The sequence below is a fragment of the Sturnira hondurensis genome, unplaced genomic scaffold (genome assembly GCF_014824575.4).
Source record: "Sturnira hondurensis isolate 20B ecotype Veracruz unplaced genomic scaffold, ASM1482457v3 Scaffold0007077, whole genome shotgun sequence".
In the NCBI taxonomy this organism is placed as follows: domain Eukaryota; kingdom Metazoa; phylum Chordata; class Mammalia; order Chiroptera; family Phyllostomidae; genus Sturnira; species Sturnira hondurensis.
Window position 1 is genome coordinate 42931 of NW_028079708.1, and position 20241 is coordinate 63171.

Sequence of the window (20241 nt, forward strand, 5' to 3'; positions counted from 1 at the left end):
TATAGTGGTCATCTCTGTCTATGTCAACGCTATTCCAATAACTTCATTAAATGAATTGCTTGTGTTGTTCTCCTTGCACTCAATTAACAATTACCAGCTATGAAAAAGAAAACACAATTTCAGATTCCAATGAGTACTTATTTTATTTTATGTTGTTTTCAGGAATGGAGCAAGGAGACATTCTTTTCTGGGTCCAGAAGGACAGGGTACTGAGTGATAGAAGGCTTTTCATTCAAGTCCTCATCTGTAGTATTATTTATGCCATCAGTGGGTAAAAAATGCTGAGTGTTATGTGCTTCCAAGCATGATAAGAATAAAATGGTACATTAAAAGCATGCAATTTTCAGCAGGTAATGTGCCTTCACTTACTGATTAGAGAGTTTTAAAAGAAAAGTAATTTATTTCTCTTACCTCTTTTCTAATATCAAATAATCTCATTGCTGTTCATAGAATATTGAACACATCAGGACCTCCAATCATTGTCCAAACCCCTCCCACTCTCAATTACTTTATTAAAAACATGTGAAATGTATTCACATCTATAAAAATGAAATCTCTTTATGTTGTATAAATTTGGATTGGATGGTCATGATGCACATATATGATTAGGAAAAATATTCCATGTATTTTTCATTACATTTTTTAAAGATACTGAAATAATAGCTCTAACATATACTCAGCAAGTGGAATTTTCTTTCCCGTTTGTGTCTTATTTTCATTTTAAGGGAATGATCAAATGGGAGATAGGTTAAGATAAGAACTGGACTTTGAAGTGAGACACACCTGAGTGCAAATTTGTTCAAATCCTTTTCTGTCCCAAGTAAAATCAATAAAAAAATTAAAAGGACAAAAAATTCTTTATTTGTTGTCTGTGTAATCCTAGAGCACTTAATTTTTTAAGCCTCCATTTCCTCATTGCTTTATCACAGGCTTAATATATACATTATGAGGAGAAATATATATAATTTCAGATATTTATGATTCTTGAAGAGAGTTCCTAAGATCATATAGAACCAACCATCTGCTCATCAGGGGCTAAAGCCCTGCTGCTGAAGCCCTGCTGGCCTCATGTCAGGAAGTGAAGTCTCCAGGATCCACCCTCATCTGCAGTAGAGCCTGCTCACCCCATGGTCAGATTCCTGTGTGCATCCTAGCCTCAGGGATTGTGGGCCTCTCTGCCATCCACCTCAGAACTTGTCTGTCCTGACCCTGCCTTCACTCTTAGAGCTGAGTAGAGGTTTTCTCATGGCCACCCATGCTGACCACACCATTCCCATGTGTAGACCAAATCCCTGGACCCACTCTATCAGTCTAATCCCAGACCCCACACTGCCAAGAAATGAGTTCAGATCATTAATCCCAGAGTACCTCATTTCATGCTGTTCTGTCTGTCCCTATCCCAAGGCCTATGGCTATCATGGCACAATTAGCTACAAAGGAACCAATATTTATCTATTACAGTGAACTCATGTACGCTGGACTTCTTCTGCTCAGTATTTAAAAAAAAGCATTTGATTCTCCTCACTCATAGGTCACCACTCCCTTCTTCTCCATTGAAACCCCACTTAGGCCATACCCCCACCTCACCACTGATCTACCTAGACAAGTCCCTTTTGGGAAAGATAGCTTCCCTTGCAATAAAGGCTACTGTAATCTCAATTAGAACCCAACACACATTTCCACTATCATAAGACTTTCCTCACTACTCCATCTTCACTCCCTCTACTCAAACTCACCTGAGGTGTACAAGGTCTGTCCAGAAGGTATCCAGCCATAGAATATGAAAAATAGAGACATTTACTGAAGAAGACACAGGATACAAGAAACATTGCATGCAGGACAATGATATCTCAGTCTCCTTCAAAGGAGGCACCTTGGGACCTCATACAGTTCTTCCAATAGCCATCATCTACCATGTCATATTTTTTGGATCTCTTTGAGGGTCTGAAACCTCTTCCATTTCAAAAGATTTTACTTTTGGGAAAAGGCAGAGTCATAGGGTGCCAAATCAGGACTGGAGGGGTCTTAGTCACCTGGGTGATCAGATGTTAATCAAAAAAAACCTGCAGGCAACATGATGCCCTAGGGGGCATATTGTGGTGGTGAAGTTATCAATCACCAGTTTCCCATAGTTGTGGCCTTATGAATCATCTCAACAGTTTTCACAGAGGAATGTTCAGCTTAACGTCAAATCTGATGCAGATTCTTTGCTCTACTCACTCAGTCATTTTGAATGTGTTGGCCACACAGCACACATGCTCACTCAGTGGTATCTACCATTCCCATAACTAGTGCAGAGACGTGGTCATTGTTCAGTCATGCCCATTCCAGTCCACTCCCTTCGGCTGACAGGTTACATCAAAATGACACAAACTGTTCTTATATTAATAATGGCTGGAGTCTTCCAGACACACTTGATATATCTCTTTCGACTTACAGTCCTAACTTCAGTTGAGTTTATTCCCAAGAAGACAACCACACTGTCATCCTACCATCTGTAGGTTCCTCTTCCCATCTCTGGCTCCTGAGCATAGTCTCCTTCAGTAATTTTGTGAAATCAATCAGTGTCACATGTCAAATCCTTAACCTTAGTTCTTTGTTTCTGCTCAGGCATTAATATCTCCAAACACAAGCACTACCGGAGGTGACAGTTAGTGTCTTTGTACAATAATTCAAACACATAGCTCCACAGTAGTAAAAATCTGGTTATCAAAATTTGTTTACTCAAAACTGAAATAATTCTCATGATATCTATAAGTGCATGGCTCCATAGGAAGAAGGCAGAATACTAAACTGAGCTTGACACCTTCTGTAGAAAAACACACTGAACTGCGGAGGCAAAAACAACAATATTCAGTCTGAGTGTCTCCTACCATCTCATTCTGCCTGTGACCTTCAACAACCCATTCTTTGTCTTTGGACTCCAGGTTCCACTCCGTCAAATGAGGGGCTTAAACTGAGTAATCTTAATTCTTATTTAAGTTACTGCATCCTGGATTACAGTAACATGAGTCTATCAGTGGAAGTACCCATTGAGCATGATTGGGACAATGACAGACGGCTGAGAATACACTCATACCAGTGGAATACATTACAGCTGCAGGCCAACCAGACCTGAACTGGAAGTGGCAGTGATAGCAGACAGAGAGTTCTGGGTGCACGAGTCCCACCACCATCAAGCCGGTCTACTTAACAGGCCTTCCATTCTGTATTTTCACTGGGAGACACACTTTATAAAAGTGAACATTCAACTTTGTTAGTTGTCAGGAATATCAAATACTCCAAATAAGGGCTATAAGTAAAGGAAAAGATCCTGCTACTTATTGGTGAGGATGTTCAACAAGGCACTCACACAAGGGTAGTGTGTTATGGCCAGGTGGGTTGGCAGACTTCATGGAAAACTGTATGATGGTATTTACTAAATCTAAATTTTATATACACACACACACACACATTTTCAACTCCTGGTTTTATATACAACACAAATGGGTGTTTGTGTCTACCAAAGGGTATTATAAGAGTGTTCACACTAAAATTAGTGGTAATAACAAAAGAGAAAACAACTCAACACCTACATGCACATTAAAATAGATCAATAAATAATGATATATTCCTAGAAAAGAATGCTCTACATCAATGGGATCCATCTTTGCACCTGAATTCAACAATGTGAGCAAATGTATAACTGCCTACACCATGCTTTAGGTGTCTGCTTGTACTCAGTTCAAGATTATTCTACTTTGATAATAATGAAGAATGTAATTACTCCTTTGGATGAAGAGAGTAATGACCAAAGAGAATTTCTGGTACCCAGATCGATGTGAATCAGTTTGTTCCATGCTGTCTGCAAAGTGAAAGGTTGCCAGTTTGATTCCCAATCAGGACACAGGCCTGGGTTGCAAGTTCAATCTCCTATCGGGATGTGTACAAGAGGCAACCAACTGCTTTATCCCTCTCACAACACGTTTCTCTCCCTCTTTTTCTCCCTCCTGTCTCATCTCTCTAAAAACAAATCAATAAAATATTTTTAAAAAGGATATCCTCAAATGGATGGCTTTTGTGATTCTGGGAATATTCTATCTATTTTTCTGGTCCTGGATACTAGGGTATTTATTTTTAAATTTATGTAGCTATATACTTATCATGTAAGTATTTTCATATACATTAGATATCAAAAAAATTCTCCAAAAAGCAAATCAGTGTATGAAACATTAGATGATAGGGAACTTTAGAATTTTATTATTATAAAATGCTTATTTCCTATCTCCCTTGTCTACAATAAAGTTCAGTATATTCTTGTAAAATAATGGAGCAAACTTTATGGAATATTTCTTTGGAAATGTTTCTTTGGTTATAAATAATTAGTGTATTTTTAAAGCAAAGATATCTTATTCAAACTATGAACACATTCTTTTTTTATTGTTGTTGAAGTACAGTTGTCTCCATTTTCAAACCACAACTTCTTCCTGGCCTACCCATCCCTGCCTCCCACACTGATCCTTTTCCCTTTGGTTTTGTCCATGTATTCTTCATATGTTCATTAACGACCTTTCACCCGACTTACCCCACTGTTCCTCTCCTCTCCTGTCTGGTTACCGACAGTTTGTTCTTTATTTCAATGTCTCTGGTTATACTTTGCTTGTTTCTTTTGTTGAGTGCGTTACACTTACAGGTGAGATCATATGGTATTTGTCTTTTACTAGCTGGCTACTTTCACTTAGTATAATGCTCTCCAGATCCATCCACGCTGACATGAAGTGTGGGAGCGACTTCCTTTTTTCTACTGTGTGGTATTCCATTGTATAAATGTGGTACAATTTTTTTCTTTTCTTTTAAAATTTTATTTTAATTTTTGTTCATGTACAGTTTTCTGTCTTTTACTCCCATCCTAGCCCTTCCCACAAATTTTTTGATCCACTTATTTACTTATAGGTACTTATAATGTTTCTGACACTTGGCTTATGTAAACTGTGCTGCTACGAACATTGGGGTCCATAGTTTATTTTGAATTGGTGTTTCAGAATTCTTAGGGCATAATTCCAGCAGTGGAATTGTCAGGTCAAAAGTCAGTTTCATTTTTAGTTTTCTAAGGAAATCCCTAGTGTTTTCCAGAGTGACTACACCAGTCTGCATTCCCACCAACACTGCACTAGGGTTTTCTTTTCTCTACAACCTCACCAGCACTTGTTTGTTAATCGGTTATACTGGCCATTCTGACTGGCGTAGGGTGGTATCTCATTGTGGTTTTAATTTTCATCTCTCTAATGGCTAGCATCATTTCATGTGCTTCTTGTTCCACTGTATATCCTCTTTGGAGAATTATCTGTTCAGGTCCTTTGCCCATTTCCTAATTGGGTTCTTGGTCTTCTTCAAGTGGAGTCTTGGGAATTTTTTATATATTTTGGAAATCAAACTCTTGTCCAAAGTATCATTTGTAAATGTATCTCCCTATACATTTGTTCCTCTTTCATTTTGCTGGTGTTTTCTTTAGCTGTGCAGAAGCTTTTTACTTTAATTAAGTTCCATTTGTTTATCCTTTTTTTTTTATATCCTTTAGAGGAGATGTAGGTAAAAATACTGCTGCTTGGAATATCTGAGATTTTCCTGCCTATGTTCTCCTCTAGGACTTTTATGGTGTTGCCACTTCTAATATTGTTTTCAGGAACAAGGAGATTAACGAAGCTCCTTTCCTTTGGTGCCATTACCAAGCATGAACTACCAGAAATGGAATTGTTTGGTCATAAAGCAGTTTTCTTTTTATTTTTTTTTTTAGTTAACTCCATACTGCTTTCTACATGGCTGCACCAATCTGCAGGCTCACCAACAGTGCATGAGATATCCCTCTTCTCCATACCAAAAAATACAAATGGTTGTAAGAAAATAGTACAAACAACTATATGCTAACAAATTGGACAATCGGGAGGAAATACATAAATTCCTAGAAATATACAATCTTTCAAAACAGAATCAGAGAATCTGAATAGACAGATTACAACTAGGAAAATTGAAGCAAAAATAAAAAACTTCCAAGAAACAAAAGTCCTAGACCAGATGGCTTCACAGGAGAATTTTACCAAACATTAAAAAAAATCTATTTTGAGCAACTTTTATTAATTTAATGAAAATCTCTAAAATACTTTATTTATTACCTCTAGGTTTCCATTTCTGTATCAAATAATGAGGTTATTAAAAACAACTCAGGATGTATGTATCATGACATATATGATAATATATGGTGATTATTACACAACATAAAACTCTGGTAAAAAGGCCAAAATTGACTTTATTTACAGTAAAATTTATATGCTTTAAAGGCCTTTTATTAGAATTTAATTTAAAGAAGAACCTAACTATGATAAATTATGTATGTGTAATTGTACTCACATCAAAATTTTATGGTCTGAAGATTCTCTATAAACCTAGAGGCCATTAGCAAAAAAATGAATAAATTAGTGTAGAAAAGGCTGTATTGACATTATTTATTTGCATATAAGCTATATTTATTCTGATATAATTTTATTTGACTATTAAATATCCCATAATAGACAACAAAATTTAGTTTTCCCTAAACACTATTATTATAGTCAGTTTTTTTGTATTTACAAAAATCTTTATTTTGTGAAAATGTTTAATGTGAGAGTGTATGTATATCTGTGTCTTTTGCATGTAACATGAGTGGTTATTTTTGTAAATTATGAGATGGAAACAATACACCTGTATAAGATTTGGTGAGCTAGATGTAAAGAGCCCTCAATACACTCATTTTACTATTGCTAAGTAAGTACAATACTAGGCAATAAGGTAGGGAGGGACAAAAGCAACACTTTAAAAAGCTCCATGCCATAATCACCCAGCCTATAGGGAATAACAGATCATAGAACATCTTGTTATACCTGTCACTTATTCCTGAGAGACCAGCACCCTGGTCCACACACAGCCATGGTGATATAAGCCAGATGACTGAGGGGACAGTGCTGAACCCTCTGGCAGACCGAAAGCAGGCAAAAAAGAAGTCCATGATCTGAAACAGGTAGTTTTTCACTGTGGTTTTCTCATTTCTGTTTTAGATTTCTTTAGTTTTTCTATCTTTATTTGACAGAAAGCATATTATAAAACTAATGGAGGGTAGGAAATATTATATACACTTTTATTTATTTTAATCAATCTCATTATTTTAAAGACATTCATAAATGGCAAGGAAGAATAAAATATGAGTATTATTTATGAAGGCGGTTGGACATTTTTCGTTTTTACTCTCTTATCTGTACTTTTACACATTGTATAAATATTTTCAGTTTGAAATGAAGGTTTTTTTAAAAAATATCTCTACAAGCACAGATAATTAGATAAGTTCAGACCAAAAGTTTTGGAGACCTGCATATGGATTACTATCTCATTATTCAGATGTAATTTTTTCATTCTACATCCTGCACTATCTTCTCATATTCCCACAGAATAGAAGAGGTCACATATTGTATTATAAATGATATGTCTAGTTTGTGTAAAATATAATAGCAGAAGACAGAATTTAATTGATCTTCCAAGGACCAACTCTTTTTACCATAAGAAAGCAGATTTCAGGGACTCTCAAGAGGAAGGGGATCAAAAGGGAATGGACTCACATGAACAAGTATAAAGGACACATGGACAATAACTAAGGGTGGGGGGTGGAAAGGGGAGGGAGGTGGGGAGCATGGGGGGGCAGCGGGCAGGGTTGGGAATATAAGACAGAAACCTGTACTTGAACAAGAATTAAATAAAAATTATATTAAAAAAATAAATAAATAAAAAATCACAACCAAAAAAAAAAAAGAGGAAGGGGGTCAAGAACACAGTCAAGCAATTTTACAATTTCTAGGAGATTGGGATGGGGCCCAGTTCAGGTGTAAATCTCTCTGAGGTTATGGGACCAAGGACACATGAGGAGGACATTACTTTGTATCTTGTACATTTGACCTTTTGGTGAATAGATTAAGTGGACTCTAGCAGATTAGAGTAGAGGGCCTCACACAGTAATCCACACTTGCCTCTGGGTCCCCTGTTCTACCAGGATACCTACTATCAGGTTCCAACACACCTACCCTGAGCAGTGCTGTCAGAGGGGGCATGGTTAGTCCATGTCCCACTGTGTGCACTCTAACCTATCATCCACAGGGACCCCTCCAACTTCTTCTCTAGTGAACCCTCCCTTCTCTGGCAGTCCTGGATCACAGACTATCTTTATCCCTTGTAGACTGGGCTAGATAGAACCAGGGGATAATGGGGAAATGGGGACAAGATACATCAAGAAACAAGCCAGGGATGTGCCTGCTTTACAGTATTGGATAATGAGGGGAAAATCAAGAAATATATTTCTTATCAGTATGTGTCACTTCACTATGCTTTTTTATTGCAGAATATAATAACACACAACATCAACAACAGAAACAACGTTGTAATAAAGCGTGGCTTTTCTGGACCAAATAATTCTAAGAACAACTTAGTTGACTCTGAGGACATCAATTTCTTTATCTATAAAATGGGAAAACACTAAATAGGTTAGTATGGAAATAAAATTATTTTATTTCACTCAAATTGTACTACATATTATATATAGTATGATACAAATGTAAGCTGATTATTATCATGTTGTGAATTTACCTTAAATTGGAAATTTTGCAACTTACATAAAGAGGATATGCGTGGTTAAGCTCTTTTTCTAACTGCTGACAAATAGAAAGAACCAGCAGTGTAACTGCTAAGACAGTAATATGCTTTTGCCCTCCTCTTGCATTCCCTTCCTCCACAACCAGGGACTTCCAGAGCTGAGTGATGGCTGCTGAGAACTGCACCGCGTTTACTGACTTCATACTCTTAGGACTCTCTGACAGGCAGGATGTGCAGCAGGGGCTCTTTGTGCTCTTCCTGCTGGTTTATGGCATCACTGTGATCGCCAACCTAGGGATGATCCTGCTGATCAACATGGATCCCCGGCTCCACACGCCCATGTATTATTTCCTGAGCAATTTGTCTTTCTGTGATGTCTGCTACTCCTCCTCTGTCTCTCCCAAGATGCTGGCTGATTTCTTATCTGAGCATAAGAGGATCCCGTATAACTTATGTGTTGTTCAGATGTTCTTCTTTGGTACCTTTGCGGCTGTGGAATGTGTCATGCTGTCTGTCATGGCCTATGACCGTTATGTAGCCATTTGTAATCCACTTCTGTATACAGTGACCATGTCCAGGAGAGTGTGCATCCAGCTCGTGACCACTGCTTACACCGCAGGTCTTATGGATATGGCAATCTTCATGTCTTGCACTTTCCCATTATCATTCTGCAATTCCAATATCATCAATCACTTTTTCTGTGACATCCCACCCTTACTTGCTCTTTCTGCTTCAGATACAACCACCAGTGAAATAGCATTGACTGTTTCCTGTAGTTGTGTTGTGGGGTCCAGCATCATCACTGTTCTCCTCTCCTACAGCTACATCATAACTACCATCCTTCGCATGAAGTCAGCTGAGGGCAGACACAAAGCCTTCTCTACCTGTGCCTCCCACTTAAGTGCTGTGGCTATATTTTATGGGACACTCTTCTTCATGTATTTCCGACCCAACTCGAGTTATTCCATGGACACAGACAAAATGGCCTCTGTTTTCTACACAGTTGTCATCCCCATGCTGAACCCACTGATCTACAGTTTGAGAAATAAGGATGTGAAAGGTGCCCTGAAAAAAGTCGTCACTAAATTAAGTTCTGAGTGAAAACGTGTTCACCAAAAATATTTGTTTAGAATTGTTGAGAATTAAAATTTATGAACTTTGACACAGTTTTCCATAGTCTGACAAGTACCATTCTGGATATTTCTTCATTCACCTTTGTGCCTGAAGTGAATGCAGAGAATAGTCATCATGAATCTTGATCTCTTCAAACTAAAGACAGGTAATAGGTTTACTCTTAGTTTTGTGAAGAGGGTCTTTGTGTACTACTCAGCTGTATTCATGGGTATATATCCCACATGGGCATAGTGACACTCCCCTCCATGTTTAAAGCTCCTTTTTATAAACAATGGTTTTAATAAAATTCTCTTGCCCTAAAGAGAATTCAAAGTTCTTTAAATACAAGGTCCTTGTTTTTCTTGATCATTATTTCTAGTTTGTTATTTATGATGCTCATTTTCAGGATGCCATTGAAAAACATTTATTGAATGAATTAATGAAGGAATGTCTCCTATAAGACTGATATAAAAATATCCTTTGTCAATGAAAAAGGAAAAAACACTTCCTTTGTTTTATTTTATTCTAGCATGTTCATTTTACACAGAATCCACGGGTACTTGTTTGCCCAAGGCTGAGTAATTATCAGGGACACAAATTATATCATGTAGAGAACTTCTCAGATCCTCCATTTCTGATCATTCTACACCAGGGGTCAGCAGGATCAGCAGCTCTAGATTTTCATACATCACAGCCTTCATATCAGACTGTGGATTTCCACCCTTGCCTTCACTCTGCCAAACAGATACATGCTCTTGACAACTGTACAGAAACTGCATGAATGCCACTTGGGGCTATAGGACTTTGACCTTCTCTAGCAGCCACTAGAAAAGAGGACTTTATGTACCTTTACATGTTCATAAAATTACACTAATTTTTTTTAATAAAATTACTAATTGATATAGATTAAGTGGCAGTAGAGTTACTATACCATGTGATCTCACCTAAAAGTGGAAACAAATCAGCAAAACAAATAAGTGAGCAAAATAGAGCCAGAGACTTGGAAATAAAGAACAAACTGACAGTGACCTGAGGGGCAGGGGGAGAATAAGGAGGGAAAGAAGGGGGAGGGGCAAGTCAAGGCAAATGTTTAAAGGAACCTTGGACAAAGACAATGGGATGGAGGATTGAATGTGGAAAGTAGGTGGTTGGTAGGGCAGGGGAGAGTAATGGGGGAAAGTGAGGACAACTGTAATTGAACAACAATAAAAAATTTTAACAAAAAACTTATGTTCAATGGGAAAAAAAGCAAAGTAAAATAGTATTTACAGTAGTATTTCATTTGCAATGACTTAAATCAGTTCTCTGGGAATCTGTGAAATAAACTGAGTTCTAGTTCTATACACAATTTTAATAGTGGCTATTGCTTAGTGGCTGGATATTAAGTAACACTAAAATCTACTTTAATAACTTAAGGTAATGGTACATGATATTTACACTATTATTGATTAGCTATTAATCCAGTAATGAAAAACCTGGTACAATCTTAGGTTTTCAGAGTGTTCATTTATTTTTTAGGTTGCAATTCTGTAAGGAACCTGGAGACTCTCTCTTCTTCTTGGAAGACAGAGTAAGATATTGAACTAAGTTTTTCATTAGATCATCTTCCTGAAATCTATCTATCTATCTATATATGTATCTATCTATCTATCACCTATCTATCTATCTATCCATCTATGCCTATTTCCCTTTAATGTATAAAGTGTGCTTAATGTATGTCCTTCAGACATCACAAGAATGAAACATGTTATAAACATGAGATTTTCAGCTGGTTATTTATTGTGCATTATTTATTGAACACAGTTTTAATACAAATAAAAATATTTTACTAAATCTTAAATATTTTCTCTTATAACCTCAAATAATTTACTTGTAATTCATTGACTAATACCACATATCAGAACCTCTCCATCATTGTTCAAATCTGTGCCCAACTTAATATACTTTATTAAAAACATTGAATATATTGATATCTATAAAAATGAAACCTATTCATGTTATATAAAATTAGGTTCACTGATCATGATTCATACATGTGAAATAAATATATACTTTAAAATTTTAATGAACATATAATTGGCATATAACATTATATTAGTTTCAAGTGCACAAAATAAGAGTATAATCTGCTCCAATAACTGTGTGTATGAGTCAGTGTTATAGGTCAATTCCTTCATCACAGCTCCTTATTTTCACTCAGACATTGGTATCCCCAAACATAAGGGCAACTAGGGATGGCAATTGGACTCGATGTATACTAATATAAGCAATGAACTCCACTGTGCTGGAAAGCTGGTTTGCAAAATTCATTAAAGCAAAACTAATAATTCTCACTATAAGTATGTGGCTCAAGCTTAAGAGACAGCAAGTTTAATCTGGCTTGAGATCCTCTGTAGAAACCTGATATGCACTGCTATAACAGCAATACTAAGTCTGAATCTCAACTCAGCCCACTGTAACTAGGACTTTCAATAAATCACTTTTCCTTTTTGAATATTATATCCACTGGGTCAAAAGAGGGGCTTAAACTAAACAGTCTTCACTGAGTATTCCTGCTACCGCATTCTTATTTATATCGGTGTGATCTCATCAATGCATAGACCCATTTTTATCTTTTGGGAGATTTTTAAAAATAGCAGATGAATGCAAGTATATTCACAGCCAAGGACTACATTACATCTCTTGGAGAATCTGACGAGCAGTGGAAATGACAGTGATGGCAGAAATGATTGCACGGTTGCAGGAGCCCCCATCCCATCAAACTGGACTCATTTACCTAACAGGGAGAGCTGAAGTATGAACCTGCATACTTCTTGGAAAATACATATAATATTTACTAAATCTAAATTTTGTATACATACATGCACATAAACATTTTCAACTCCTGGTTTTATATCCAAGATGAATGACTACATCTCCACCAAAAGACATGTACAGAGTGCTCACAGTTTTTACTGACATGGAGACTGCAGCATTCAGGACAGTTTTAAATCATATTGTATATAACCACTGGATACATATCCTTGTCCTTGGATGTTATCTAGACAAAACAAATGATGAAAAACTAACTGACTGCCTTCCCCCCCCCAAAGTCTGTTATTTAAAAGTGACTTGAGACCCAGTGAAGAAGTCACCTGTAAGTAAATGCAGTGGCTGAATTACAGAATGTGCACAATTTCTAAATTATGAGAAAAATAAAAACATTCCATTTGAACAAAGAAAGTATGTTCATAATAGCATTATTGATTATAGAAGGGGGAAATAACTCTCTTTTATCAACTTAAAGCATATAAATAAATGGTGATCTGTTTGTACAAAATAATATTTTCCACAATGAAAATGAATGCACTGAAACTCCACACAACAGCATGGCTAGAGTGCACAAGAGTGGTGTCGAATAAAACAGCGTGTTCTGTAAGCATCTACTTATGTATGGTTCCAAAAATACAAAAATAATACTCCAAGATGAAAGCCATGATGGTTCCAAAAATATGAAAATAGTACCCTATGATAAAAACCACGGTAATTATTTCTTTGGGGTAAGAGATTAATTAATTTGGGAGAAACATGTAGAGGCTTTAGCAATACTTTTAATTTTCTGATTTTGAGTCTATGTCCTGGTTCCAGAATTATTTTTTAAAAATTTACGTACATATCTCCCCATTTAAGTGTTCTCTATGTGTAAATTACATATTAAAATTTTTTCAAGAGCTAGTTTATTCATCATCAGATTACAAAACTTCAGAATTTCATTATTATAAATTTTTCTCTCTCCACCTATGCACCAAATAATGACGTTTCAGTCAACAATGGACCACGTATATAGCGGTGGAGCCGAAAAATTCCTGTGACAGAGTGACATGAAGCCATTGTGATGTTGTATCCCAATGTATTCTGTGTGTTTATGTGGTGATCCTGGTGTAAAAAAACCTACTGGGTTGCCAGTGTATAAAAGTATAGCATATATGGTTATGTACATAATATTTGATAATGATACTAAATGGCTATGCTATGGGTTTATGTATTTGCTATACTATTTATTGTGATTTAGAGTATGCTCTTTCTACCTATAAAAAAGTGTAAAACAGTGTGTCCTGTTACACTGGCAGCAGCCTCACACATCTTGTGTTAACCACATCTCTTGACTGCATCATTTTCTCTTGTGCGTGATATAATCCTATGTTCTTTTACAAATTTACTGTAACCAAAGTGAACAATGTTTGTAAAGTCTACAATAGTGTACAATCATGCCCCAAGCCTTCACATTTACTCACCACTCAAGCACTGACTCACCTAAAATGACTTCTAGTTCCGCAGGCTCCATTTATAGCAACTGTTCTAACAGGTGTACTATTTTTATCTTTTATACTGATTCTCACTGTACCCTTTTTATGTGTAGATATATTTAGGTATGCAAATACTTACCCTTGTGTTATAATTAGTTACAGCAATCAGCATGGAATCAAGCTGTACAGCTTTGCCCTGGGAGCAACAGGCTGTACCATACAGCCAAGGTGTATAGCAGGCTCTATCGTCCAGATGTGCATAAGTGCTCACACACCTGTGATGTTCACACAATGATGAGATCACCTGAAAATGCATTTCTCAGAATATACCCTCATCATTGAGTGACATGTGACTACAGTAGTTTCTTAGATACAGTAAAGTTCAGCATATTTTTGTGAACTTTAGATGGTGAAACATTGATAGAAAATTCAGGAAAAATAATCTATTATGTTACTAAAAATTTTCATTTTTGTTATAAAGAAAAGATGTCTTATTCATCCCTTGGGCACTTCTAATATTGTTTCCAGGAGCAGGGAAACTTAGTTAACTTCGTTTTCTTTGGTACCAGTATCATGAACTAAACTTATTCATAATGGCTCATGACGGGTCATACCATTATTTTCTGAGTGGGAGTTTGCAAGTAGATAGACAGTTACCCACCTAGTGTTATATTTAGAGGCACCAGGGATGTGGAACAAGGGATGTGGAACCAGGGATGTCATATAAGCACAGAGTTGAGTATTTATTCACTAGCTTGATTGTTATGTCCTAAATTCCAACTAAATCATATTCTATAAGAAAGCTATCTTTAATTAACTACAAATACTTTGGGGATATTAATCACTCAGATTTAATAATATTGTAACCTCTAAGTCTCAGGTTTTAACAAAAAGAGTTCAAGGTAATATAGACCGGAAGGACTGTAAGGGCAGCCACATGTAGGATGTTAAATTTAGGTCCTGCCCCAACACAATAGAACCTGAAGAGATTTGCCATCACTGGACACAAAGAAGTACCTGAGGAGAAAATGGACTTGGAAAGGAATCTGAGTGAAGTGACCAAGGACAATTCTCATTTCTTTTCCAGGCACCAGAGAAGTAGAAAATGATAGTAATGCTCTTGGGTAAAACAAATACACCAGTATCTTCACTTTGATTGATGGCAAATTATTCTAATTACTTAGTTGGAGCATGGTGTTCAAACATCTCTTAAAATGGTAAATGAATATATTGACATCTGCATCATCACACAAAAGATGACAATAAATCATAAAAAGACAGGCAGGCATTGAAATGCATCATTAAGGAACCATTGCTTTGCAATTAAGAATGCTTTAGCCCTGGCTGGTGTAGCTCAGTGGATTGAGCATGGGGCCTGTGAACCACACAATCATGGTTCAATTCCCAGTCAGAGCACATGCCTGGGTTTTGGGCCAGTTCCCAGCAGGGGACTCACAAGAGGAAACCATACATCGATGTTTCTCTCCTTCTCTCCTTCCCTTCCCCTCTAAAGATAAATAAATAAAATCTTTTAAAAAAAGAATGCTTTAATTATTTTACCCTAAATGTGGTCCAGCTATAGGAACCATGAAAATAGGCAATGTCCCCATCTAGTTCTAGATGAAGTTTTAGAAGAAAAAAACTACCTTGACTTATGTGTACATATACTGACAATTGCCCATCACTTCATAAATTATCTTTTACAAACAAACTTTGCTTTATGGGGAAGAAATAAATTAGATGTAATAAAGCAGAGTGGACAGCAAAAAGACATTATTTATCTGTTACACTCTACAGAAGAATTCAATTAACACAACTAAGTTGTGCGTGTCAGCATCCTGCAGGGAGTCGACTATTACATGTCTCAGAACATGGTCAATGCAGAGAGTATCCCCCAAGGTCTGGGCATTGCACAGTGTCAGGGGCACCTTATTAATGACTGTTTCTTAATATCAGTGTGTACCCTGAAATTATACAACACAACACCCAGTTGCACACCAAAGTTAATAATAATGATGTTTTCAGCTAAGATAAGTAAAAGAAAGCATGTTTCAGTCTGAAAACCTTTTTATTGTCCCCCTCTGCCTTTCATCATTGATTTAGAAGTCTCAGCAACACACCTTCTAGATATTTTCCATTACTCATTGTACCTCAATTGGGTGTAGAAAGTAGTAATTATTGATCTTGGTCTTCTCTCCAAGTTAAGGAAGAGTAGTAATAGATTCACTATATTGATTATTTCTTTAACTAACTTTCTGCTCTGTTCATGCAGGTGTCCCAGAGAGATCATGGGAAGAACTACCTTTCCTCCAGTTCATTCAATTTACTGTTTTTAAAGTTCCAGTTTTAAAAAATAAAATAAAAGGTTTAAGAAACTCACTCAGACAGAAGGTAGTGTTAGTGGCTTAAATTAGATTTGTTTTTATATTTCCTATGCACTAGTATATTCCTATAAATGTTCCACCATAACACTTAGAAGTATGTCAGTAGTAATTAATAATAAATAAGGCAAGAAGGGGCTGGAAAGAAGTATTCCAAGTCATGAAATCCAAAGACCTACAGCCAAGATTGCTTTATCCAGCAAAACTTTCATTTAGAATGGAAGGACAGATAAAGTGCTTCTCAGATAAGGTCAAGTTCAAGGAGTTCATCATCACCAAGCCCTTATTATATGAAATGCTAAAGGGACTTATATAAGAAAAAGAAGATGAAAAATATTAACAGTGAAAGGATAGCAAACACACCGTTATTAACAACCACACCTAAAACAAAAGCAAACCAAGAGGACGGCTAGATCAGGAGTGGAACCATAGAAATGAAGAACACATGGAGGGTTAGAAACAGGGGGGTGGGAGGGGGAGAAGGGGGGAGAAGGCACAGAAAATAGCATAGATGGTAGGTAGAAAATAGATAGGGGGAGGGTGAGAATAGTGGGGGAAATATAGACTCTAAAGAGCTTGAGACACGTGGGTATAAACTAAGGGGGGAGCATGGTGGGGGAGGGAGGGTGCGGGTGGAGGGGAATGAAGGGGGGAATAGAACAACTGTAATGGTATAATCAATAAAATATATTTTAAAAAAAACAAAACAACAACAACAACAATAAAAGAATAATTGAAAGTCCCCTGCCCTGACTCAAAGTTCCATAAATGTAAGGTCATTTGTTCACAACTATTTTACTTTGTTACTTACCATAATTTGCTACAAGATGCCCAAGACAAATATTTTTTGAATAAATAAATAGAGTTTTCCTGAAAAATTCAATCATCATTATTCTTTCCTTTCATAGTCTTTCCTCATCACATCCTTCTCACACATTCAACAATGACCAATGAAAAGTATCATTGTCCAAATACAATATGACCAATGGTGGTGTATGATCAGTTAATGTTATAATCAAGTGTTGTATCCTGACTTCTTCCTTCATCCTGCTACCGAAATCCTTAAACTTAATTATGACACAACAAGAGTAGATTAGGGTATATGTGAATCACAGCAAACAGACACATAACGGCCACTGGCTGTGTTACTACATTTGTCTGAAATAGAGCAGTAATAATGTTTCATAACCCAGTAAGTAAGATATCCTGTGTTAAATCCATAGGTGGAAACTTTTGACTTTCTTGAACATCTCTTTCTAGAAACATGCTATAAACCAGGTGACACTGTCACTTTAAACCGTTAGAGTATTTAACAAGTCATATTTCTTTCCTATACTCATGTTATAGGGACTTTTCCTAAATTATCTCTAGGGTCCTCTAGCTAATACATTATGTCACAATGAAATGTGATTCTATTTCTGTGTAAACTCATTTCCTGTATAGTATTAGAAAGGTTTGAAAATTTTACATATATCAAAATATATGTAAATATTAAATATATGTAAATATATGTGATATTAAATATATGTAAATATTAAAATATATTATTTTGTATATATAACATATATTGTACTATATAATATACATAATATATGCATATATAATATTTTATGCATATATTATATGTCTGTATTTATATATTTATATATGATTATTTGTATATTCACTGTATATTTCTTGTATATATCTCATTTATATATTCACTATGTATTCACTATACATATAATTTTATTACATTATATGTAATATCATTACACCTTCATATAAAAAGAAAATATATTACACATCTATGCTGTTTAACCTGAGATATTGGTGACAATAAGTCTATATAGATAGTGTGAGTTTCAGAAAGCCAGATGCCTGTAAATATAACCTTTTTGAGTGACCTGCTATTCAAATTCAGAATTTCATAGCCACTGCATAGAAGTGACTATCTAATTTTATTGGCATTTAGGGAAATACAAATAATTGCTTAAATATAGTATTACAACTCAACTACAGATTGGTTAAAATGAAAACCATTAAAAGAGCAAATATTGGTGAGTTGTTCACAGAACACCTGTGACTTTTATCTCATAGTCAACAGGCAAAAACTAGAAGTGTCTCTCTTAAGATTAGGAAAAAGACAGGGATGTTTGCTTTCATCACTCTTAATACTGATACAGGCTCGGACCACTGGTGTCTGCAGTGTTGTGGATGTGACAAGTTCACAGGGACTGCAGAAGTCCTGTGGAGAAAAAGGGATGGCATGGCCACTCTCTGAGTGAGAGAGCACCCCTACCCTTGCCTGGACAGGCTTTTATTGCTTTTCTGGGAGCACTACCTCAAGGAAGGTCTTCATTCATCATTGTCGGACAACAATGATCAAATAATAGATAATATTCAAAGAACTATGAGGGCTTATTCTGAGTCATGGCCAGTTAGCTAAAGGGCCATAAAACTTTGGGAAACAAACTCATTTTATGCTTGGACACTTATCAGAAAATTTAGGACATTCAGGGGAAATAGGGGAGGGATTTAGAGGAATAAATATAAAGGATACAAGGACAACAACTAAGAAGGGTGGAAAGGGGAGGAAGGGGAGCACAGGGGGATGGGATGGAATGGGAGTAATGGACAGAAAACTGTACTTGAAAAATAATTAAATATTTTTTTTAAAAAAAGAAAAAAATTAGGACATTCTTAGCAAAGCAGGTTTCACAGGATTTTATGCATTCTTTCTTAGGCCTAATGGCCCCAGGGAACTGCCCATTCCTGCCCAGTCCTGCATCACCCTCTGGCATTGTTTCAGGCTTAAGTCAGGTAGGGGAAGTAAGGCAGCCAAGAGATTAGGAGACTTCTTGCAGACACAATGAGGAATCAGAGTATGTCAAAGCCAAGGGGCAAAGGCCCACCACCCCATTTTTCTATAGCCTCCCAAGTTCTTCTCTGGGGCCTCTACAAGACCATGCCTGTCTTAGGTCATCCCTCCCTTGAAGAATCTTACTGTCATTGGCTAACCAATTATCCACTCAGGGCCAAGCGGGGTGAAGTAAAAAGGGGCAAAGGCATCACCCCCACCAGGAAGATAAGTTTTGTCTCCTTAGTGGCTTATGGTCCCAAGGTCTCTTTACTCAGCCTTACCCATGGGGTGTTACAGCTTCTGAAACCAGGCAGGGTGGTTCCCAACAAATACGATACTGAAAACTAGTTACAGCAATCAGACAAGATGAAGAAATTAAAAGAATCCAATAGAAAGGAGGAAGTAAAATTGTCATTATTTGCAGATGACATGACATTACATATAGAAAACCCCAAGGACTCCATAAAAAACTACTAGATCTAACCAATGAACTTGACAAAGTAGCAGAATACAAAATTAATATTCATAAATATGTGATATTTCCCCACACTAAAAATAAAGTACTAGAAAGAAAAATTAAGAAAATAGTCTCATTACTATTGCAACAAAAAAATTTAAGGAACCTAGGAATATATTTAACCAAAAAAGTAAAAGATTTGTACTCAGAACATTATAAGATATTGAAGAAGGAAATTGGGAAAGGTTTAAATAAATGGAAGAATTAACATCATTAAAATGTCCATACTACCCAAAATAATCTACAGATTCAACACAATTTCTATTAAAATACCAGTGGCATATCTCACAGATATAAAACAAGTATTTCAAAAATTATGTGTAACCAAAAAAGACCCCAAATAACCTCAGCAATCCTGAGAAAGAAAAACAAAGTAAGAGATATTACACTACCTGATATCAAAACGACATGGTACTGGCACAAGAATAGGCATATAGATCAGTGGAACAGAATAGC

General features: G+C 36.3%; 1 protein-coding gene across 1 annotated transcript; it reads left to right on the top strand.

Annotated features, from left to right (window-relative positions):
* The first annotated feature begins 8811 nt into the window (after positions 1-8811).
* Positions 8812-9747, top strand: LOC118990481 (olfactory receptor 5W2-like). Its single transcript, XM_037051090.1, has one exon. It carries the CDS (start codon positions 8812-8814, stop codon positions 9745-9747), a length of 936 nt encoding a protein of 311 aa, XP_036906985.1.
* Positions 9748-20241: the final 10494 nt, after the last annotated feature.

What these genes read in the sequence shown, in the direction of transcription:
- LOC118990481 (XM_037051090.1), top strand. Translation starts at nt 8,812, where the DNA reads ATGGCTGCTGAGAACTGCACCGCGTTTACTGACTTCATACTCTTAGGA.